A 24,461-nucleotide genomic window follows, 5' to 3' on the forward strand; every position below is an offset into this window, starting at 1 on the left:
GACTCTTATCAACCAAAAATAAATATGACTTTTTTTTACGTAAATTGCAAGGCTAAAAAAAAAACGCAGATACATGAAAGATTACCAGAACTTTAGTAAAATGAACAAGGGGTAAAATTTTTTTTAAAAAGCGCTTGCATTTTTTGCAGCGTTCGAAACTTAAAACATTAGCAAACGGCTCAGTTTGATGAAATATTTTAAAATATGTATTGATTTGAATTTTAAGTTCAGTGATACAAAATGAAACTAATTCTAGCATTTCAAGAGTGAAAACGGTTGCTTAATTTGGGAAAACATTTTGGACAAAGCACTTCTCATCAAATGTCTAAAAGGGGCACTGTTATGTCACCCAGGGCCGTCCCGATGGGGGGGGGGGCGAGTGGGGCAATTGCCCCGGGCGCCACGAAATGAGGGGGCCCCGCACAGCACCGCTTGTTTCGACGGAACACGACAACATTCACACGAAATGAGAGGCACCTTGCAGTGCCTCTCTTCATATAAATTGCCCCGATTGTATAAAATTAGGGGCGCCTTGCAGTGCCCCCTCATTTCACGTATCATAAATACGCAGCCATAGATACACAAAATAGCGAATCATTGCAATGGTTCTCTATTTTGTTCTATGGCACGAAAATATTCCTGTCTCTCAGTCTCCAAAACATTCGTTTCCTTTGTATCATTGAAACAGATACAGTTTCTGAGAATATAACTGTTTAAAATCAAACAAAAGGCACTTTTCTTTTGTCTAGTTCTCACCAAATTTACTTGAGTTCTGCCCCTGCATGCAGTGACGTAACGAGAAAATTTTTTTAAGGGATCACTTTGAAAAAAAAAAGTTTTTTTATTGATCGGATAGGAAAAAGGTCTAAATTTTGAAACTTTTAGTTTTAAAAGCGCAATTTTAGCCTTAAAACGAGATTATAGGCCATGTTTATTGACGTTAGGGTAAAGGAGGGAACTCAGAGACTGTTTCCGATCGATCATTTTTTTTTAAATAGATTAAAATCAATTCCTTCTCCCCCTGAAGTTTTCGAAATTGAAGTTTCAAAAACGCAGCTTTAGACAAACTTTGAAGATTTTACGGATAAGAGGATCTGCAGCATCTCCCAGGAAAATTGTTCAAAATTATGGTCAAAAAATTTAAGCAGTGTTTTACTTTCAGGAGCTATCCCACTTCAATTTTTGTAAGTGTCGTTTGAAAAACCCATTGCTTTTGTGATATTAAAGAAAGGCGGCATGGGGACGAATATTTTCTTAAATTCAATTCTTAAAAGCAATTTGTAAGGCCATATTTTGTAATACAGTTGGCTCTCTGTTTAACGACTTTCAAGGGACACCAAAAATCGTCCGTAAGTAGAAAACGTCCTTAAATAGAATGCTTTTAACACTACAGTTGAACATCTGGGATCGTGAAAAGCCGTCGTTAAATAGAGAAAGTCGTTAAATAGAGCGTCGTTAAAACTGTATTAGGGCGAGGGTCAGTGATTTTTCGAAATTAGAGCTCCAAAAACGCAATTCTGAGCGATTTTTGGTGTTGTTGAGTATTTGTGGGCTTCTCCCTAAAACTTACAAATATTTGATGCAAAAGAATAACATCTTTGTTTATAACATATAAGAAAGCTGATATTAAATTGCTACAGGTAAAACCAAAAACCTCTTGAAAAGAATCATTGGATGAGTTCCTATCGAAATTCAATTTTGATGTAATTTACTTCGATAAATACATTTTCTCTTTATAACCAGCAAATTATATTCGTGTTCTTAGTTTGATCAATATGAATAAACAATTCAGTTTTAATTTTGTTTTTTATCTAGTGGGATAACATTTTACTAGATAAATATTTCGATTTTTAACATTTCCGTTTTTCGAAAAGTTTTTGAGGCATTAATGTTTCACAAATATTAAAAACAGATTCATTGCTTGTGTTTTAATTTGTATTATGCATAGCCCTTTGATTGTTCTGTTTATCAATATGTAAAAAATTCAAGTATGTACTATGCACTGATGTTGTAACTAACTTGATTTTTCTGTGTGTATACGGGGAGGGGGGGGGGGCGTCAGGAAACTTTCGAACCGGGCGCCGTCAGCTCTTCGGACGGCCCTGATGTCACCCAAGGGTGCCCACCTAGGGGGGTCAGGGCCATTAAATTTTGGGGGGGGGGAAGCGGGTACCCTTTCTCTTGGGGGAGAGGGGGATGGGCTCCCCTGTGTCACTGTATTAATTAGAATCAGTGTTGAATTTACCTATAAGCTAAACAAGCTATAGCTTTAGGTGAACTTTCTGAATGGTTAGGGTGTTGCTTTCTCATTTTAGTACCAATTTTTAAAATATTTCCACCATTTCTTTTAAACAATTTTATGCATTGTTTAATCTTGATAATTTTTCAATTGATTCAGCGTTGTGTTTCTCGGTGGGTGGAAGAGATAATCAAAACTAACGGATCGAAAAATAGAATATGTAACCGAAAGTCGTTGTGAGCAAGTGATAGACCGTCATATCGTTTCTTCTCTCTCGCTCTTTCTCTCTCGATAAATATCAACGATTTGTTGAACCAAGGGCAATTTTTCTTTTGTATTGCCTTAATTTGCAAAAAAGTGCATAAGTTTTTAAAAAATCTGTATTTTGTTCTCCTATTTTTGCTGATGTTTTTGTAGTTCGAATTACCTCTTATAAGACCTCAAAATGCAGAATTTTTTAATGCATTTTTCAAAAACATTTACGGAGGAGAAATCCCCGGACCCCCTCAAATTTGAAGTGTATTCTACCCTAAACTCAAAGGAGGGCCCTGTGTAACTCTCCTGAAAACCCTCCTCGTCCAAGGTAAAAAAAAAAAAAAAAAAAGAAGAAGAAAGAGAAAGACAATACAACAAAACATTTTTAAAAAACACATTCATGGCTATATCGCTAATATGTGCCAGAGGAAAAGACACATAGTGAAATAGCCTGTTTTGCTACTAATATAATGTTGTCCGAGCTACAAAAAAGGTCCCCCATACTTAAAATAGCCTAAGGCCCCATTAAGTCGAAATCCGATCCTGTATACAAGAATCTCTTTTTATTAACGTTACAAAGTTTGGATTACAAAGAAGCACAGCAAAACAATTTTAATTGAGAAAAAAAAAAAACTTTCAGTTAAAAAAAAAAAAGAATAACTTTTTATTAGACCTAGACCCATTGACAATATTTAGGATATTTATGTAAAAGCAGAGCGAAGAAAGAGGAGATTCAAGTAAAAAGTTAGGGGCCCTGAAGAAAGTTGCATAGGGGCCCATAAATCCTGTCGACGGCCCTGCTCTGAGATAAACGTTTCAAACATTTTATGACAAAAAAAAAAAAAAAAAATCTGCGTTATAGAAATCCATGGCAAACTTCCATTTGAATATAATAAAAAGGTAAATAACTGGGATAATTTCCTAGAAATTGCTGACATATTTATATTTCTGTTTTTCTTTCTTTTCTCCCCCCCCCCCCCCTTTAAATCAAAATATCATGAAAATCTCACAACTAAATGGCAAAAAATATATTCGCAACTTCAGAGCTCGAATACGCTACCTTGCGGTGATTAATAGTACTAAAGAAAAAGGTAAAACATTCCATTCCACGTGTTTTCTTTGGGGTAAATTACAGGCTTTAGACAGTTTATGATGTAATGTAATTTCAGAAGAATAAAAAAGAATGCTTTCCACAAACACGATGAAAAATTACTTTCATTCACTAAGTGTCAATGCAAGTTATAAGTTACGGCATTTGTTTATTTTACCTTTTTCATCCGCCATTTGACAGTGGCTGCAGCGCCCCCTATAATTTATTGGAGTTGCGAACTAGCCGCGGAAATATGTTTCAATCCGAAGAACGAGATATAAATTATTATAATGAAAAGTCACACTAATAGTTTAATGAAGACAAGAGTTCTTCAGGAGATTCATGAGGCAAGATAATTAAAATAAAACAAACTAGAAAACGCAGACGTTTGAATTCAAATGAATAAAAAGTGCGAGGGTGAAAATTAAAAAAATTCAGCAAAAAAAAAAAAACTAGGCAAAGAATTCCCACATTCTTTGAAAAATAAGTACATAATAGAAGTTAAAGAGGTAGTCAAAGGGGGAGGAGAGAGGGTTCATTGAACCTAATCCGTTCATTTTACGTCCCCAAAAGAAGCATTAAATTTCTTCAATTTCGTAAAAAGAACTTCAATTTTCTAAAAATTCCGGGGACAATTTCCGCCCCCTACAGCAATCAATTTCGGAAAACTTCCGGGGAGAGTCACTAACCTCATACCTCCTCTAACCTCATCAAACTTTATGTACGATTGCTTTTTTAGGACCCTATTTTCGAAAAGTTCCTTGGGGAAAGTAAACAAAACCTGCTCCCCGTATAACATCATTGATGATTGTCTAAAATTGTGTTTTTAAAATTTTAATTTTGAAATTTTTCCTAAGAAGAGTCCCGCAATCTCATGCTTTCCCATAATGTAATCGAAATTGGTTGCAATTGCTTAGTTATGATTTCAATTTAGAAAAGTTTCCGCAAGAGCGCTTTTAAACCTTCCCTCCTTCATCATTAGTGATCAACTTTTGTTTTAAGGACTTCTATTTAGAAAAAAATCCGCGGGTTACTCCCTTAACTTTCCTCATCGTAAGGTCATCGATTGTCTAAAATTGCGTTTTTGAAGAATTTCTGGTGGAGAGTTCCCCAATCCCATCTCCTTATGAACCCCATTCCGTTCCCTAATCTACCTGCAGCTTATTATTGCATTATTATTTCTATTTTTAAAATTTTCCAGGCTAGATCCTTCTTTCTCCCCTTCTTCGCTTCCCAAAATTCATTTCGTTTTCAGGATTAAAAATTTGAACAGTTTTGTTTTGAGCCTTCAATTACGAAAACTTCTGAAGAATTTCAGAGAAAACGTCTCTTAACGCTTTCTCTTCTTAATATCATCAAAGAGCGCCTAAAATAGCGATTTTAAAATTCCAATTTCGAAAATTTTCCAGAGGAATCCTCCCGTCCAGACTCCGTATCTGCACGCAAATAATAGTCATAACGAAATGTTCAAATTATATATTTTTTCGGATGTAGAAAAGGATTCGTAATGTGTATATGTACATCGCATTATTTTTATGGTACTCCTGATTAGTATGCTCATACGAGCTCTCGTCTCGATATGTCTAGAAATCAGATTAAAATGCTAAAAAGTTACGTTTAAAATAATTTGTGATTTTAGCTGCTGAATGTTTGTGATTTTGCTGCTTGGGAATACTGATCAGATACTAGAAAGTCGATCTTGGTATACGGGAAAGTAGGCTCGTTCAGTTCTGGACGGAACTTCTTGTTTAATCTGCGCCCTCAAGTCTGTGCGACTTCCCTTCCTTCTTCGTTTTTTTATTATTTTTTATTTTTTATTTTTTGCGCGCTCAAAAAAAATTTTTTTTTAATTTAATTTTTCTGCATTTGTACGTGCTCACCTTTGTTTTTTTTTTCTTCTTTGCACTCATAAACCTGAGAGCCTTTGCTTCTTTTTGCGTTCTCAAACTTGTGTGCCATTGATTCTTTCTTTCTTTCCTTTTTTCCCCCTTTCTTTTTATGTGCCGTCAAACCTGTGTCTTTGAGTTTTTTCTCTTTTTTTGTGCACTTTCGAACTTGTGCGCCTATGTGTCGTGGTCTGTTTTTTTCCTTTGCGCCATCACTTTTTTTATCTATTAATTTTAATTATTTTAATTTTTATTTGTTTATTTATTTTTTATCGCGCCTTCGGCTTTTTCCCACCTTCGCGGTGTTTTGTTTATTATTTTTTCGCCGTAGGTTTTGAATTTATTTTAATTATTATTATTATTTTTGCACGCCTTTGTTTATTTATTTATTTTATTTATTAACTTAATTTTTTAAAATTTTTATTTATTTTTTGCGTCTTTGTTTTTTCTTTCTTTTTTTGTTTTTGCGCCTATTGGGAATCAAGGTTGGCGCCTTCTTGGGACACTCAATCACCCAGTCTGCCCTTCCCCAACGTGATGGGTCTGGGGGGGGGGGGGATCTTCACAAGCTTATCCAATTACTTTTAAAAGTTAATGTTCAAGTGTCAAAGTAATTATCCTAAAAAATTCTTCACAATTATTTTTAGACTTGTTTGGCCATTTGTAATTAAACAGTTTTTACTGTTTTCAACCGCCACCCCCTTGAATAGACTGTAAATCCGCCCCTGATCCAATCCATCCCTTATTGCAGGTGTTCTTAAACTTTCACCGATTTGCTGCACAGCCCTTTGAGGAATTAGAATTCTCTCACGGCACCCTAGTATCTGTATTGTATACATAAAGATCGATACCATGAACATTTCTCGGCACCCCTCGTCTGTTCCTACGGCATCCAGTTTGAGAACCCCTGCCTTATAGCATTAAAATATAAAAAATATTATTATCATAGAATTCCTATTCCTATTCAGAGTCACAACTGACTACAACTGTATTTATGTCGAGGACTGCATACTAAGTGCCTTGCCTCCATTATTTTATGTACCGATAGATGGCAGCACCATCACCGGATCGAACAATTAATGAGAATTTAGAACTAGTCCAGGAGCTAATAGCTACCTGGTGCTAGCACCCCCAGAGGTATCGTTTCACTTGGAGGACATTGAGACCACGAGCATATTTAACGTCGCCCAGTCCCCTTTAATGACGACGGTAGGTCTTCGACCCTCGAGGTTCGAACTCAGCACCCTCCGGCCCCGAATCCGACACTCTACCTAGAGTCCCTAACTCTACCGATCGGGCTACCACGGCCCATCTTAGAATTACAGGCACGACACAGATAGTGCTACAAGTTAAAGCAAAATACGCATCTGAAAAACAGAGCATCTGTAGGAGTGAGCAAGTCGGGGTACTTGCCCTAGAAAAAAACTTCTGACGGTCATCCCCCAGAAATCGCTCCATTTCTGTGCTTTTTTCCGTTGAAATGAAGCAGAATTTATTTATTTACACAGACACACAGAGAAGATTTTACAGAGCGAAGAGAAGGGCACCGGCAGGAATGGAACCCACGACCTGACGAATCTTCTATCACAGGGCCACGGAGGCCCCAAATTAGGTATAAAAACTTGAAGAAAGATGGGTGAGGGCGGTAGTTTCAAGTTTTTGCCATGGTTTGGAAAAATTATAGATCTGGAAAGAGGGGCAAAAAAGTTTAATGCGTCGTGCCTTCAACAATAGGAAACCGAACTACGACCTCTAGAACAACACGCAAACAGCTGTCGAAGTTAGCTCATTTGATCGCTCTAGAGTTCCTATATGGGGACTCTAGATCTCTCGTAAAAGGAGGACCCCTCGATGGACATTTGTCTCTCCTCGTTCCTCTCATGGAGCCTCTTTTCTGGATTACGTATATACAACTAAACTTATTAATCGTCCTTTGGCGTTGGCGTGAACGAAAGGCACCACGCTGTAAAACGGCTCCACGTGGTGTAGATATGTGATTTATTATTTCAAAAGTTTCTTTAAAAAATACCAATAATGACACATTACAACTTCAAAAACATCGTGGTTGTTCCAACTGCGAAAGTAAGCTAACGCAATTTCATATATTTTGTATCACTGAGGTAAAATTTATTTGCATATACTTGAGTGCCATAAAATGTTTGATTTTCTTTCTAGGACTTCACGGACATTATTTTGTCAAAAACTCAACGGAAGACTCCTACGGTGATTCACAAACATTATAAGATATCAAGAATCAGAGCGTTTTATATGCGAAAAGTCAAGTTCACTCAGCAAAATTTTCATGATAAATTAACACAAATCATTACAGATTTCCCCAAACTAGAGGTAAGTCAGTGGAATGCTTTTCAAAAAGTTTTATGAAATATTCCTTTGCACAGATATTCTGTTTTTCAGCTTGTATTGCTGTCTAACTTGCACAACTGTGCTATAAGAAATGATGTTTCGGCAAGTCTCGACTTTCCGAATATCAAACAATGATCTTGTAGCTGTCTTGCTATCACTAATAAAAAATCGAAAGTTTTGCTGTTATAACATGAAACGTGTTATATATTTTGAAAAAGTCTCAATTATTGATTTTTTAAATATCTATAAAGTTGATCTTTCTCTATAGTAGATCTTTAAGAATAAAATTCTTTTGTGTAAGCACTGTTCTTACCAGATAAGAGATTTTTCAGTATTTTTTCTGAATTAAGTAATTTTTTGAGAAAGCAAAACACCATATGCAGAAGAATAGAAGGAAGAGGACATGGCAGACTAAATTTTAACATCCAATGTTCTCTGTACAGACAAACCCTATAAGCTTGCTGGTGTAGTAAAATATACTGACAATGTTGTTTCTTCATGCAATTTTAGTATTTTTCGACCTATTTAGATCACATGCAGGGTTTGCCATATTGTTGCATTATTAACAGCAGCTTATTGCAAGGTTGCCATGTGAAAATATTGCTTTTCAATAATCAGTAATTAGTTAAAATTATAATTAACCAGCCTGTGTTATGACTTTTCCATATTCCTTTAACTTTTATTAATTTTAATAGCTACTTTTCATATTTTTATTTCTATTTTCTCTAATCAATGAGTTGCAAAATACCTAATATTGTTCATATTTATGGTTTATGCTGTCCTTTTAAGTCTATGTAATGAATGGTTAAGAGTTTTTTTAATAACAAGGGGGATCTGCCCCCTGCTTGCTAAGGCTCACCAACCACCCGAAGATTGCTTCGCAATCTTATTTGATTCGCAAAGATTTAAATGGTCAATTAGAAAGAAACAGATAAAAAACTCATGAGTTCCCTTTGGATCAAAAAGGCATCCCATCCCCTGGTTTCAAAATAACATGTACCAACTTGCAGAGCCGTAAGGGCTACAGGGCTCATGAGCATTAAAAAACTGCAGTTTTGCACGTTTGAAAAGTCGCTTTCATAAGTGTGGACTCTAGTAATATATTTTGCTCTTTAGCTCTGGGCTTGAATTGAATTGAGATTTTCTGTTAAATTCGAAACCCTTGACGTTTGTGAATAAGAAAGAAAAAAACATGCAAATAGAAAAGACGTAACTATGGCAACACCAAATAAAAAATCAATTTTATTGGAGATGAGATCATTCTTAAGTGATTTTTAATGGCTTGTAACTTTTTTTCCTTTGGAGATATAAGTTTAGTTTTTTGACCATAGATCGGGAGGAAAAAAAAAAATTCTTTTTCAGTGGTGTCAAAAAGAAAACTGTATTACAATTCCTTCGCTTTTTACTGATAGTTTTAATAAAGAAAGTAGTGCATACATTTTAGTTAAGCCTAAAAAAAGGTCAAGCTAAAAACGCAAATAATTCCCGCCGTATTTAAGTTAGAACAGTGGAACAAATTGTGTAGAACACTGAAATTCTGCCCTTTCCAACGATATATAATATTAATATGTGCAAGTAATTTTTATACCTTTAATAGACAGTAATAAGCAATTCACGCAATTTTTGAGCTGAAAAGGTTAATAACGAAAAAACGAATTTGAATTAAAAAAAAAAAAAACAAAACCCCAGGTGCACACCCACGGGGCTTGAAGTAATTTTGTACAAAATTTCAAGGCTGTGCGGTCTCCTAGACGCACGTCCACCATAGATTTCCTTCCAAAATTTCTTTGAAACCTTTTGTTACTATAAAGGGAAGTTAAATATATTCATCCACCATGCTATTATTTCGGTTATCATGAATTATTTATTTTCCCTTATTTATTTAGAAATTTGTGTTTCATTTTTTTAAACCTGTGGTGCAATTATCCAAGATATTAATGTTCTTTTTCAAATAATCAGTGTTTGCTTGTTTGTAATGTTTCATTTTCATACGGGGAAAACACAATGAATTTTTTTTCCAAAATTGAGTGGCAACTCGGTCATTTTTTAGGTTTATAATCAGCATAAACATTGTTTGGTTCAAATAATATTTTTCAACTGATAATCCACTAATTTTATGGCCTGTATTATTAAACAAGCATTATACACTATTCCTATCAAAGAAATTAAACTAAATATTTGTTATAAAAAATACATTTTTTCTTACTCAACATGATTTTATAGTGTATTTTTCAAAATGAATAAAAAATTCAAGACGGTTTTCTACAATTGAATGTTATTTTTTAGTTTTAATTTTCAAACGCCAAGTTATTTACTCAAGCCTGCTAAAATGTTCAAATAGTTTTAATTTTATAACTGAAGTATAATTACAGAATTTTTCATTTTATAGGACATACACCCATTTTTTGCAGATTTAATGAATGTTCTTTATGATAAAGATCATTACAAATTAGCATTAGGCCAACTAAGTACTGCTCGGCATTTAATTGACAAGTAAGTCCTTTTTAAAATGCATTGTTTTTATATATTGCTCATTTGTTTTGTTCTGTACATATGATGGTGTAATTTAAATTCCTAAACCCCAAAGCAGAATACTACTTAATTTGCGACATACGTCGCAGAACGGATGCCTAAACTGCAGAACAATTCTGTTCAAATGCAAGAGGAAAACTCAAACAAATTTTCTGCAGTAATTCTACAGATTTCTGTGAAATTTCTGCAGAATTTCTGCAGATTTTCTACAAATATCTTCCAACTCAAGTCAGAATTTTGCACAAATTCTGCAGATTTCTTTAAATTAGAAGAAAATCTACCATTCTCGGAAATTACAGTAATTCGGTGGAAAGCCCACGGAAAATGTTGAATTCCATAAGTCATCTGCAGGAACTTTAGATTTACTTTGAACTTATCTGCAGAATTTTTGCAAAATTGTATCTTGAGTTGGAAAATATTAAGATATTAGTTGAAAATCTGCAGAATTTCTGCAGAAATTTAAAATTTTAAATCTGAAAAGTTTTTTTAATAGCGTTTTTGGTTCCCCTTTTAGGAAATTTCCCAAATCGATCTTCATCCACTGCAATTTCCTTCATAAACGTATGTTTTAATCTTTTGGAAACATGCCAACGTTGAAACACGTCCATCGCCCAAAATTGCGTGTCTTGTTTAAGATTGCAATCCTTTTGCCCCCTGAAAATATTTCAATTATTCAGAAAGTTATGAAGTGTTTTATTATATGCTACGCAAAAACGACTCATTTTATTTATGAATTTAGTAATTTACCATTTATTAACATTATTATAATTGCTCCTTCATACCATGCAAAATCAACCTAAAAAACATGGTTTGACACCTGAGTTCGGATTTTTATAAAAGTTTGTATCTTTTTTCTTTCTATGCATTTTAGAAAGCACAAAAAATGTTTTTGGAGAATCTCAATCAGTTACCCCCTGTATGTTAGGATTTGTGGAAAAGGTCACGTTGGTTGCTTATGTATACAATGCTTGAAGTGCTTGCAGAACAATTTTGGTGAAATGATTTGACGTTGCAGAACATCGTCAAATATTCTGCTTTGGGGTTCCTAAATATTGACATTTACTAAATTTTATTGCAATATTACGATTGCTCTGAACATGTCAATGCAAATTTGAAACGGGGATAATTCTTCCGAATAAGTTTCAAAATTATCAGTTTTTTAAATTTTGTTTACTGTTTTAAAAAATGTTTTAAAAAGTCATATTAAAATTATATTTTGGAATGTAGGGCACAATAGTGTTGATTCTGTTATTGGCTTTGGACTCATTAATGTATAAAAACACCAGGGCGGTCATTCCAAGCTCGTCAGCTTGCTAGATCGAGATTCTCGCTTACGTGATCGATCGGTTGTGTCGTATAAATGTCGCAAAGTAGCATTCTAATCTACTCGACCTAGCCGCAAGATAAGTATGAGTAGATTAGAATGCTACTTTGTGACATTTCTACATCACTACCGATCACGTTAGCGAGAATCTCGATCTCACAAACTAACGAGCTTGGAATGACCGCCCAGCACATGTATTATCATATGGTTAAAACAGTTATGTTTTCAGTACCTAAACAGTTTATTGTAAATGTTTTGTCATTGCTTTATGTGAATTCGGCAACATATAGCTGATCTGCATCGATTTGAAATGCTTACAAAGTTTATCTGCTTTTAATTTAAAAAATAATAGGGTAATATATCATTCAAATCGCTTATTAAAAATATTTTTACTATTGACAAAAATAAAATTAAGGCAATATTATGATTATAAGTGCAATATTTGTTTTGCTGAGAAAGTTTACGAGGGATACTTTTTCTGCTAAAATTAGAATATTCTATGCTTGGGAATGTTACCAAGGCACAGTAGTATTGATTCTATTGTCAGCTGTGGACTCATTCCAATAGTAAAATTCCAGCATTTGTTTTCTCAAGCACATGTTGGTAACAGTTATATGTTCATTCTTGCAAATGAAATGTTACAGGTTTTTGGTTTTAATTATGTAAAATTTGGTGTGCTGAAAACATTTACAAGAAACTTTTCTTCTAAAACCACAATCTATTATATTTGGGAATGTATTACCAAGGCACAATAGTATTGATTCTATTGTTAGCTGTGGACTCATTCCAATAGTAAAATTCCAGCATGTGTTTTCTCGAACATATGCTGGTAACAGTTATACGTTCATTCATGCAAATCAAATGTATTAAATAGGTTTTTGGTTTTAATCCTGTAAAATTTGATGTACTGAAAACGTTTACAAGGGAAACTTTTCTAAAACCACAATGTATTATCTTTGGGAATGTATTACCAAGGCACAATAGTATTGATTCTATTGTCAGCTGTGGACTCATTCCAAGAAAAAAAATCCATCATGTGTTTTCTCAAACATATGCTGGTAACAGTTATATGTTCAGTCAAGCAAACTAGGGTTGGTCATTTTGCCGACAAAATAGTAATTTTTCTAGGTCAGCGGCAGAAAACTGGAAAAAACCCTCGTAAAATGAGCAAAAACAGGAAAATTTTCAAACATACAAAATAACAATATAATTTTCGCACAATCCAACTAAGCCTTAAAGCTTAAAACAGACAATTGAAACTTAAGTATGTATTTGATCATTATTAATTCTATAGATCATAATTGCAAAACTTACCTTTTGTAATGCAATGTTAAAAATTAAAACGATGTGTACTGATGTGGAGGATTAAAGTGGATTTGAATTAGATTGAACTGTTTTATGTAAAATTTTCATAAATAAAGCTAGTTTAATAAGAGTTTTACTTTTCTCCCATATTTATATTACATTTTAATCAGATTAAGTCCAGAAGATTTCCTGGACTTAAAAAAATGCTGAAATGGAAACCTATTATGAACCTTCAGGCTGGACAAAATCAGTTTGCGGGTCGTGGGTTGCAGACCTCTGCTTTAGTGTATACATAGCTTAAAAAAAAACCCCCTTGACACTCGCTTTTTTCGGTGACCTTTGCAGGTTTGATGTCATTTGATGGTATGGGGAGAAAGCAATATGAATGTCCAAAAATAGATCTTGTTAAGTTAAAACCTGTGCATTTATCTGCGTTCGGCTTGTATTCTGTATTCATAGTATTAAAAACAGCAACTTTGTACAGGTAACGTTTAAAATACTGTTCCACGGTGCATTGAATATTTTCCATTTAAAACATTCAAGTTAAGTGTTAAAATTACAAACAGGGTTCGTACACTCTTATAAACTCCTACTTTTTTAAGAAAAGAAAATAAGGGCTCTTAAAACTCCTGAATTTTGCTATAATCTCCTTACAAACTCCTTATTTTTTACTTCTACATGACCTCAAAGATTTTCTGCTATCGCCAATCCGATACGAGCAATTACATTATGCCGAATTTTACCGGAATTCCGCTATTTTTTCATCTGTTAATACCTGAAATCCGATTTTTTCGTTCGACTATTTTCTCCCCCAGATCCGAATTTTTTTCTAAGTTTCTGACAATTATGTCGATATTTATTAATAATATAACATCTTGTAGTCTTGTTAAAGACCATTCTAAGTTTTTTTGCTTTAATAAATTCTTTTTTTTATTAGACGTTTTTAGACTTGACGCTTTAAATTTGGTTATAGCAATCTGTTTGCATCTGATTTTTGATGCGTATAATGCTTCTTTGGATGGCAAGTAAATGAAATATCTTTTTTATTCCTTTAAAAATAACAAAGTTAAAAATTTGAAGCCAAATTCTATCCCTTATGAGAGTCAAAAAGTTCAAATCTAAATCGCTGGTTTAATTTGATTTTTGTTTCAATTACATTGATTGTTATTAATAATACGTTTATTGTAGAGTTCTAAACTGCAATTTAAAAATAATTTACTTGAATAAATTCTTTTATTTGCCGTTCTTTAAACTGTTAACGCTTTCACTTTGAAAATCGCAATCTCTTTGCATCTGCCATGGGTATAAGATTTTTTGCATTTATGATGCTTATTATGCCTTGTGAAGTGGCAAAGAAATTAGGTTCATTTGTATTTTTATTGAAATCATTTAATTGAAAAGTTTTTAACAAAATTCATGCTCTTTAAGAGTGTCAAATGTCAAAAAGATAAGTACAGATTCGTTGGCTGAAATTAATTTTTGTTTCAATTTCTTTAAGTTTTTTAATACACACTTACTGTAACATTTGTCACTTTTCTATGTTTATCAGCCAGCCTCATCTACAAAATTTTGATCTATTTTGAAAATTGAAATAATCTGTACAATTTTTTCAAAAGGATCCCTAAATTTTAAATTGCGTTTTTCGGATTTCAATCTTGTATGAGTAACCTATTGTTCCTAAGCCAAAATCAAAAACAAGCTTCACCGAAAATTCTTTGTTGTATTTGAAGTTAGCCTTTTGTATCCTGTAAATATTTCAGTTATTTTGATAGTTGGACGTTATTTTGGCCTTTGCTACTTTCTGTCCACTTCTTATAGTTCTTATTTTAGCAATTATTTAATTTTTTAAAGTCTTTTTTTTTGGTTAAGAAATTGTTAGTACCTGTTTTACTTTTGAGAAAGTACTAATTTTCAATCAATATCACTTATTTTTCCTGCATTTTCAAAATAAAACATTTCAATGGTCCCCCCCCCCTTTTGTATTTGAATTTGATTTCGAGAACCTGAAATACATTTTTAAAAATACATAGTCGTTAAAAAATAAAATAATGCCTGCAAAACTCCTTATTTTTAATTTTGAAAGTTGAGTATGAACCCTTATAAAACTGGGCTTGCTACATTCGATCCTCTTGAATGTACGGTACAACTTCGATTTAACAATACCCAATTTAATCAATATAGAGATATTTTCACTGGTCCGAATTTGGCTCCATGCTCCTTGATTTAACGATAACATTTCCCCACTCCCTCGAAAATCATGAAGCTTGGTTTATACTGTATTTATTTTTGACCACTTTCGAAAAAAATCATGCCAACCTTACTGCAAATTAAATGTATAAATTTAGTTTTTCTTCGGTTTAGTATTCAGTAAGTGCACAAAAGAGATTTTCATGTTTAAAGTAATTAATTACATCAAATGAGAAAATATGCATTGAACCAATCTGCAATAATGATTAAAACACTTTTGTACTGAAAAACTATGTTGAAAATTAGAGGCTGTTTCTGAAGTTGCATTGGTTTTGATTTAATGATGTCTTATATAAAAATGTCTTGATTCCGGAATTTACAAATGTACTTTTATGCTGTTTTTTTTTATGAACCAATCTGCAATAATGATTAAAACACTTTTGTACTGAAAAACTATGTTGAAAATTAGAGGCTGTTTCTGAAGTTGCATTGGTTTTGATTTAATGTGTTATATAAAAATGTCTTGATTCCGGTATTTACAAATGTACTTTTATGCTGCAAAGACTTGTTTTTCTAATTTTCTACACCTGATAATAGTGTTAATGTTAAATATCTTATTTATCCACTTTACAATTGAGACAGTGAGAAGCAACGGGTTGTAAGTGGCAAAATTTAAAATTTGGAGGTAACCAGTAGAAATAGGGGAACCTTCCCTCGGCCTTGGGGCCACTCGGCAAGAAAGCAGCTGTGAATTTCAGAATAGTCACTTGACAGACACCTGGCCATTATTTACCCTTTTTCGAAGATACGTCCAGTGACTTACTAGTGTTTTGAGTCAAAAGTTGCCTTTTCTCTTGTTCTTTTTAATTATTTTTTTTTAATAGAAACCACAAGTGAATGTCCCAATTTTGTATGCAAAAAGCATATAAAAATTAGAAAATACAATTGAGAGCTGCAATAATTGTTCAACAAATGCCAACAAGTTGTCTCAATGACTAAAATATCATTTATATATACTAATTTTTTTTATATTTTTATTCATAAAATTCGTAAATTAAATGTTATTATTTTACTATATTGTGATCATATTCGTTTTAATTGTGTTCGTTTAATTAGATCTTTGATACTTCCAAAACATTACTAGACATTTTATTAGATAGAATAATCTTTAAAAATTGACAGTTAAGCTTTAAAAAATGCTGTCGTATGTTCTTAAAGGTTAATAAGAGCATGTATTAATAAGATTAATGAGCTTAAGGTATGAGCAGCTGTGATGTAGTATCCTTTTACTGAGAAAAGAACATGCTGAATATTAGAGGCTGTTTCTGAGACTGCTTTTACCTTTTTTGCTTAATTTCAGAGTTTATTGCAATTAATTACTGATCATAAAATCTCTGTGTTCTCTGAGTAACTTGCTAACCCGAGTGTTTCTGAGGATTGTTCGTAGCTTTTATTTTAAGAATTCATTGTTTATATCGATTATAATTATCTCCATGTCATTAAAAGTAGCTGTGATGTATTATCTTCATACTTAAAGAATTTCATGCTGAATATTAGAGGCTGTTTCTGAGGCTGCTTTTACCTTTTTTACTTAATTTAAGAGTTTATTGCAATTAATTACTGATCATAAAATCTCTCCGTTCTCTAAGTAACTTGCTAACCAAAGTGTTTCTAAAGATGGTTCTTAGCTTTTATTTTAAGAATTCATTGTAGTTTATTATTGATTATAATTATCTCCATGTCATTAAAAGTAGCTGTGATGTATTATCTTCATACTTAAAGAATTTCATGCTGAATATTAGAGGCTGTTTCTGATGCTGCTAAATTAGAAACTCATTAATAAATTTAAAAAAATCCTCTAACATTGTAATCTCCAATATCAAATTCTGCTAAAAAAAAATTCTGAAGCCCTATAGCCCCCCCCCCCACACAAATGTTTTTTAACTTGAAGTAGCTGAAATTTTGCCTAAAATAATGTTAAAATTTGCTTAAAATTGAAAAAAAAGCCCCTTTGCAAATTAAGCCCCAATATAAGGGGTTATATGTAAGCAGCTGTGATGCAATATCTTTTCGCTGAGGTTGCTGTGTCTTTTATAACGCACCTCTTTAAAGCCTTTGACAGAGGTTTTTCCACCTCCAGCTCAGTCACTTCCTATGCCTGGCTAATGAGAGCTAATAAGCACAAAACTGCAGTCCTCGGCTGGAATGACTGAGCTAGCGGTGTAGTTCATGTATTTCTGCGTTAGCCCTGGCTATAGGGCGGTAACTTACTGAAAACATAAGTAGAGTGCTTTTTGTGCTGTAATATATTTTAATATTTACAAAATAATCTGTTTGAGATTTTAATTTCAATCCCATTTAGCTTCGTCACAGTTGAAAGTTTTTCTGCTGACCACATGATGGGAGAAATCATTGCGTTTTAAACTTGTTCCTGACATATTTCTCAGAAAATCAAGTTTAAAATGAAACATATGAAACACCTAAAAATATGTTTTTTGGAGATGTTTAATTTCCAGAAATTTTGAAACGGTTAAAAAAAGTTTCTAGAAAAATCAAACAAGTTTGTTTTCCCCCAAAATTTACTGTTTTTTCTCCGACCATTTCCATCTCTAATACTCTTACAATATTTGCTTTTCTTCATTCAATAGTTGAAAATGGCTTTGACATTTATTATTTAAAACCAAAGTATTTCTTTGTCTTGTGTAGTGATTGTAATAACGAATACTATGTTAATGCATGCATTTACTACCATTTAATTAATAAAAGATTTAATTATTTTATCAATTTAATATTTTCAATTCAATTCAGCTTTGTCACAGTTGAATATTTTTCTGCTGACCACATGACCAGATAATCATTAGTTATTACATTTTAAATTTACTTCTAACATACAGGGTTTATTATTTAAGTAATGTGCTTGATTTTATTGTGACGCGACAATCGATGGTAGCGCGACAAAATGAGAAATGTGGTGGGGATCTGCATTTTGAATTGTCAGTTTGTTCTGAGAGTGAACGGAAAGACGTGCCTCCGCATGAAATGTGTTTTCGACTTTTGTAACACAGCGCAATGGAACATTTGCTTGAGCAGCGACCACACAGCCTTCATTGTTACCAACTTCCTGGTCTGGAGCAGCACCCTGGTTGTCCCAAACTTTTTCCCAGAAAAAGCGCATTACTTTCATATTTCTCAGGAGATCAAATTTAAAATGAGTTCATTTTTTAACAACACTTGAAATATTTACCTTCCTTCTGTTGTTACAAATGGTTTTAGTATTTATTTTTCAACCTAAGTAATTCTTTTCTTTTGTAATGACTGTAAAGTAAGGAATATCATATTTTATGTTAATGCATATGACATTAATTGATAAAATAAAAGATTTCATTATTTAATTTTATAATATATATTTTCAATTCAATCCCATTTAGCTTCGTCACAGTTGAATGTTTTTCTGTTGACCACATGATGGGAAAAATCACTACATTTTTAATCTTGTTCCTGATATATTTCTCAGTAGACCAAGTTTAAAAATGAAACATTAAAATTGGATTCCATATTTTTCGTTCATATTTTTAATAAAACTGTTTTACCTATGTTTACCTTTCTTCTGTCTGTAGTTGATAATAGTTATAATATTTATTATTTTCTTTCTCCTGCTTAATGTAAGGAACATCTTATTATATAATTACATACTACAATTCAATAAAATTAGAACTTCATTTTAAGATATATAATACATTTTCAGTGTTGCTAAGGATTATTGCCGTCTCATGAAATATGGAGATTCTCTTTACCGGTGTAAACTATTGAAGAAAGCTGCCCTTGGAAGGTATTAGCTGCATTCATTATCTAATAAAAATTCTTATTCTCTTAATAAATTTCTTAAATAGTTTAAAATTTTTGATATTTTTGCATAATTTATTTTTATGAATTTTCCTATAATATGTTCTGTAACTGATCAAAGTTAGAAATGAGTTGTTATACTATGCAAATATTTCAAGGAGTTCACTCAACGTTGCAAGTTAATACACTGCTTTTGTGACCGTATGAACTGATATAATTGTAACATAAGTAAACGCTTTTTAGCTTGAAAAAAAGCGATCGTTTAGAGTGGGTGGCTAATTGGAGTGGTTTAATGGTTAGCAAGTTAAACATAAAGGTTTCAACAGTTTGCAAACTTAACTAATCCTAGAATTTAAATTCTTTTGAATTTTATTTACTTGCCTCTAGTGTTTTAGTGTATTATACAATAGATGGGAAAAATTACTGCAGTCGAACCTCGTTTAACATCAACTCGCTTAGCGCAAAATAAATACTAATGTCCCCCATCATATAAAATTACAAATTAGTGTTATATCAATCGCTTAACACGAAGAAGATTTAGGAAATCCCGCATAAGACAAAGACAATTTTAAAGTCTTGAAGGGAAAAGAAAATCCCCCATACTTTTACATGAAATTACTTTCGATAGTCAAAATAAATTCCTCTCCTTATGTAGGAAAATAAGGGAAACCAGGTTGCTTCAAGAAAATATGAACTTTAGTTGTAGACTATGCTTACAGTAAAAAAAACTTGGATGAACAGTAAAATCTTCACCAAGTGGCTGACGAATCTAGATTTAAAGTTTCGTCGTGAAAAAAAAGTCGAATCCTGGGCACCTGTTCTGCCCATGTAAAAGTCTACCATTGTCTACACTACCTGGTCTGCCATCTAAAAGTGATCAAGTTTTTTTTTTTTTTACCTGTCAGCACTGCAGCGAAAATCCAGTCTTGCACTGTCGTAGAGATGATCTGAGTAGCCATTGTCTGTTTTGAATTACTTGTTTCTTACTAAAACTATAAATTTTGATACTTGGGTGTACATTTTTGTACAAACGTTCTTTGGTTCCTATATTTTCTGAGACAAAAACAAAAAAACTTGTCTGCTTACACAAAATCTGTTAACACAAAATATTTTGGTGTCCCCTTCGAGTTTCTTCTTGGGAAAACAGTAGTTTAAGTAGTATTTCTAAACATTTTTGTTTTATGTTGGTACAAGAATTTGAAAAGCCTAAAAACTGAATCTACAAAATATTTGAATATGTTAAAAGCCTGGTTTTATTTTCTGTTAGGTTCAGTCCACAGCCGTAGTCTAGAATGCCCTTTTGGCACTATTGTCAACAGAATCAGCATATATGGGCCTATAAGAATAGAATGGAAAACCTAATGACAGTCCCTAGGGAATTCTATGGCATTTTAACACATTAAGAGGATTTCATTATTTTTTTCTTCCTAACTTCATCCTTGTGAGTGGGCAATTAAAAAGTAAAATTTTAAACTTAGATAACGATATCCATTTTAAGTTTCAAACCTTTTCTTTAACTAATGCATTATTTTTTTATTACAGGATGGCAACTATAATGAAGCGTCAGAATCAAAGTCTTCAATATTTGGAGCAAGTCCGTCAGCATATATCTCGTTTGCCATCTATAGATCCCAATACACGTACTCTGCTCATTTGTGGATTTCCTAATGTTGGAAAGTCTAGTTTCATAAACAAGGTTAGAATAGATTTTGTAAAAATCTTTTTGATAAAATTAAAAGTGAATATCATCTTTATTTCATTTGAGCTGAATAGTGTAACAGAAAAATTTAAGTAACAGACAGCACAGGACTAGTTTTATCATCCATAGATTGCGTTTTGTCTTTGATACCCATCAGTCTGGATTTTTTCCCCCCAACTGTTCACTTCATATGTTTTTGTAATTACAGTCGGACCTCCATATATCGAAGTAGCAAATTGCCGGAAAAAAATTCGATATATAGAAATTTCGATATATAGAAACAATCTTATTTTATCATAATCTCCTAAAACATTAAAAATTATAGCTAATTTTTATGCATAAAACCTAATTTCTAATTTGAAAAATTAACAGAAATTACATTTTTATGCCTTCATACATCTTCATTCTTCCGCAGTTCAACTTGATTCGCAACATGAGGGGATTTTCGCTTTGACAGTGTAATCGAGAGAAAAGTAAAAAATCAATCTACTTAACTTGAATGATTTTTACTGAAGCTAAAAAGACTAGGAATGATAATCAACAGACAAAAATGATAACGTGAAACTGATTTTACAGTGTTACTGGTTACCACTAAGATTTGAAATAAACCTGAGGGAATCTAAGAGCTCCAGAACGGAACGACCTATCTACACACCCCCTCAAATCCAGATTTCTTATGAGTTTCGTAGCAACCTTTAGTAAACATAATTTTCTCCCCTAACCTTCATTTTTCATGAGAATGTCTCAAAAAAAAAAAAAAATCGATATATAGAAACAATTTCTCTATGTAATGAACATTGAAATTTGCTGAAATTTCGATATATAGAAAATTTTGATGTGTGGAAGTTCGATATATGGAGACTCGACTGTATTACTAAAATATAAAAAATAACATCTTTAAAAATATATTTTTAGTTATTAGCTTGAAACAATTTACGTAGTGCATTTTATATACAGTCAACTCCAGATTATCCGCAGATGAGGGTGGCACGTTAACCGCGGATAATCCAAATTTTAGGTAAAAAATGATATTGGTGTACACAATAGCTAAAAAATAGGAATAAAACTCACACATACATTTAAGTTATAGCTAAATCAATAACATTGATTGTAAAAAATATATGTAAAAGCTTAAAACAAATAATAACAATCATTATTCACCGCTGTTGAAGAAAAAAAAATTGAAAAGACCTACAGATAATCTGAACAGTGGATAATCCGATCACCGATAATCGGGAGTTGACTGTATAAAAATAAATTGGTCAAGAGAGGAAACCATTATCATTGATGTATGGCAACATAAATCAGCAAAATTTGATAAACTAATCAGGGAAAAGTTGAAAGTTCCTGTTGCCTCCTTGTTTTTAAGAAAAAATTTTAAGAAAGAGCAAATTAAAGTGATGTACTGTAAAAGCTCGTATTTTCTCGAGCTGAAAATTTCATGAATTTTATGTGAGTGGGGACAAAATATTTTTGTTTTTGCTAAGCTTAAATTTTTATGATTACGACGGGGTCGTAAAAATTATGAAAAGATGCTTTATACTATTTATCTAGTGGGAGCGCTATCGACCATATTTCTAGTTACTAAAATGCAAATAGATACTTTTATTGTATTGAAAGCTCTGTGATTTTATGTTGCTTTGCATTTCGTGATAAGTTTTCACTTAGTGTTCTATTGTTATGTGTAATTGTTACCTTGTTGAAGATTTTCGCTTACTTGCAGACTTCTTTAAAATAAATGATTCATAATCTCATTTTATGCAATTGTTATATAATTGAAATAAAATGCATTTATTTAAGTAAACTTCTAGAACTGTTACAACTGGTTCAATTTTTTCGTATCAAAATACTTCATGCTTATGATGACATAGATCCAACTCTGAAGATGTTTTTGTTGATATTTGTTGTCTGAAGCAAATGTTCTTTTTTAAATATAAATGTTATAAATCCCATATTTTTTCCCTTTGCATTGTGTTCCATAGTTGTATTAAAATGTTCATTTTTAAAAGCAATTTTAAAGAGCAATGAAAGTTAATTTTATATAATTATATCCCTTGTTGAAACCTACCTTTCAAACTTTCAATGTATGTCAAGTAGTACCACATACAAACTAATGCAAGTCTTTAGCAATAGTTTTGATTGAAAATATATTACCAAATCTACAATAAACAGAATTACAAACACAAAACATAGATCTTTATTTGAGTTATTGATTCATTATAAGTACTATTTTACATATTAGTTTCCCAAGTTGGTTAATATGATTTGAAATTTTTTTAGCTTCTTTTCCATTTATGTTTTTAAAACTGCTTTCAAATTATCATTTATTCCAGTATGAAATTTCTGTAGCTCTCAAAGCCGAAGTAATGTAAGTCCAAAAATTGCGATCTGTTTTTTAGTGCATTGTATGTAGAAGCTTATTCCAAGCAAATCATGTAAACAAAATTAAAAAAAAGAAAATCTTTTTCAGTCTTTTACCAGTGTTAAAAAAGTGCTCGTCTGATTATATTAGAGAGTGAACTTAATGTTTTAGTTTTAAAAATATTTTATGCATGACAGAAACTCAAGCATTTTTTATTTGAATCAAAACTCAAGAATGTGTAATGTATTATCAGAGCTGTGTACTTTTGCATCATTTTAAAATTATTTGTGACAAATGTGTAATTTATTATTTTTATTACGTTACATACTTGCCAACTCTGTTTTTAACGGAAGACTCCCGTTTTTTACTTCCATCTCCGGATTTCCTGTTTTTAAGATTTTCTCCTGTTTTTGCAGTTTTTTCATTCAATCATCAATCTGTATTTTTCTGAACCGATGGCGCACCTTTTTAGCCACCTACCAATGTAGGGGAATAAGAATTTTTCCAATTAATAACTCATGTAGTAGAAATTTATTTTTTGGAAGCTTTCCACATTGCATGTCCAACAAAGCACGTGCTTTGCCGAAAATTAAAGCAGATTTCAATCCTTTTGTATCCTGAAAATAAAGTTTGAAGTTGTTTTAGCATGTGTGCTACCCTAAACATACTTGTTTTGTATTTTATTTTCATTATGTATTGATTTTTTTCTCTCGGATTTTAGTAAATTTTTGTAGCTACCTTTTTTGGTTGTGACTGGGAATGTACGAAAATTAAAGCAAATTCTCATTTGGTGTTTTCTTTGCAGTATATTTTTCTTGCTACTACCAATAAGCTTATGTCTGAAAAAAATCCCCAGTTCATTTTAAATTTGGTATTTCTTATTTAAAAGCTTTTTGTGAAGATATGTTGCTGGTGAATAATCTATATTGTCCGTTTTTCACAAGAAGGCACTTGACTCCTCCCTTGTCACGTGGTATTCGCAGGGTTCGTACGGGTCATGGAAATCCTGGAAAGTCATGGAAAAAAAATAACAGAATTTCAGACCTGGAAAAGTCATGGAAAATTGAAATTCTCATTGAAAGTCATGGAAATTTATTTCAAGTCATGAAAAAATTTACCTGGACAAAGGGAAAGGAACAGTAGCTAAAGGAACATTAGAAATCTTGAGTGATTTAACAGTATAGAAAATAAAAGCTATTAAAAGTGGAAAATTGAACGATCCAAAAATCAAATCTGAATTTTGAAATCTCATTGCATCCACTTCTGTCGCAGCCGCTTGCCATTTTTTGCGGTGTGATTTTACTGCTTGGACATCATTTATTTTGAAATTTTGAATTTTCTGTTATTTTCAACACTTCTTATGTTTCATATTCTG

At 32.3% G+C, this 24,461-nt stretch overlaps 1 protein-coding gene across 1 annotated transcript in view; it reads left to right on the plus strand.

Moving 5' to 3' along the window:
* Positions 1-7,408: 7,408 nt before the first annotated feature.
* Positions 7,409-24,461, plus strand: part of LOC129217041 (GTP-binding protein 4-like) — a 46,765-nt gene continuing 29,712 nt past the window's right edge. The window contains exons 1-5 of the mRNA XM_054851278.1: positions 7,409-7,552; positions 7,646-7,816; positions 10,224-10,327; positions 18,928-19,011; positions 20,568-20,721. Coding sequence (XP_054707253.1) covers positions 7,505-7,552; positions 7,646-7,816; positions 10,224-10,327; positions 18,928-19,011; positions 20,568-20,721 — 561 coding nt within the window. The 5' untranslated portion in view covers positions 7,409-7,504. The remainder of the gene's footprint in view (positions 7,553-7,645; positions 7,817-10,223; positions 10,328-18,927; positions 19,012-20,567; positions 20,722-24,461) is intronic.

This window comes from Uloborus diversus, chromosome 2, assembly GCF_026930045.1.
Source record: "Uloborus diversus isolate 005 chromosome 2, Udiv.v.3.1, whole genome shotgun sequence".
Lineage (NCBI taxonomy): Eukaryota > Metazoa > Arthropoda > Arachnida > Araneae > Uloboridae > Uloborus > Uloborus diversus.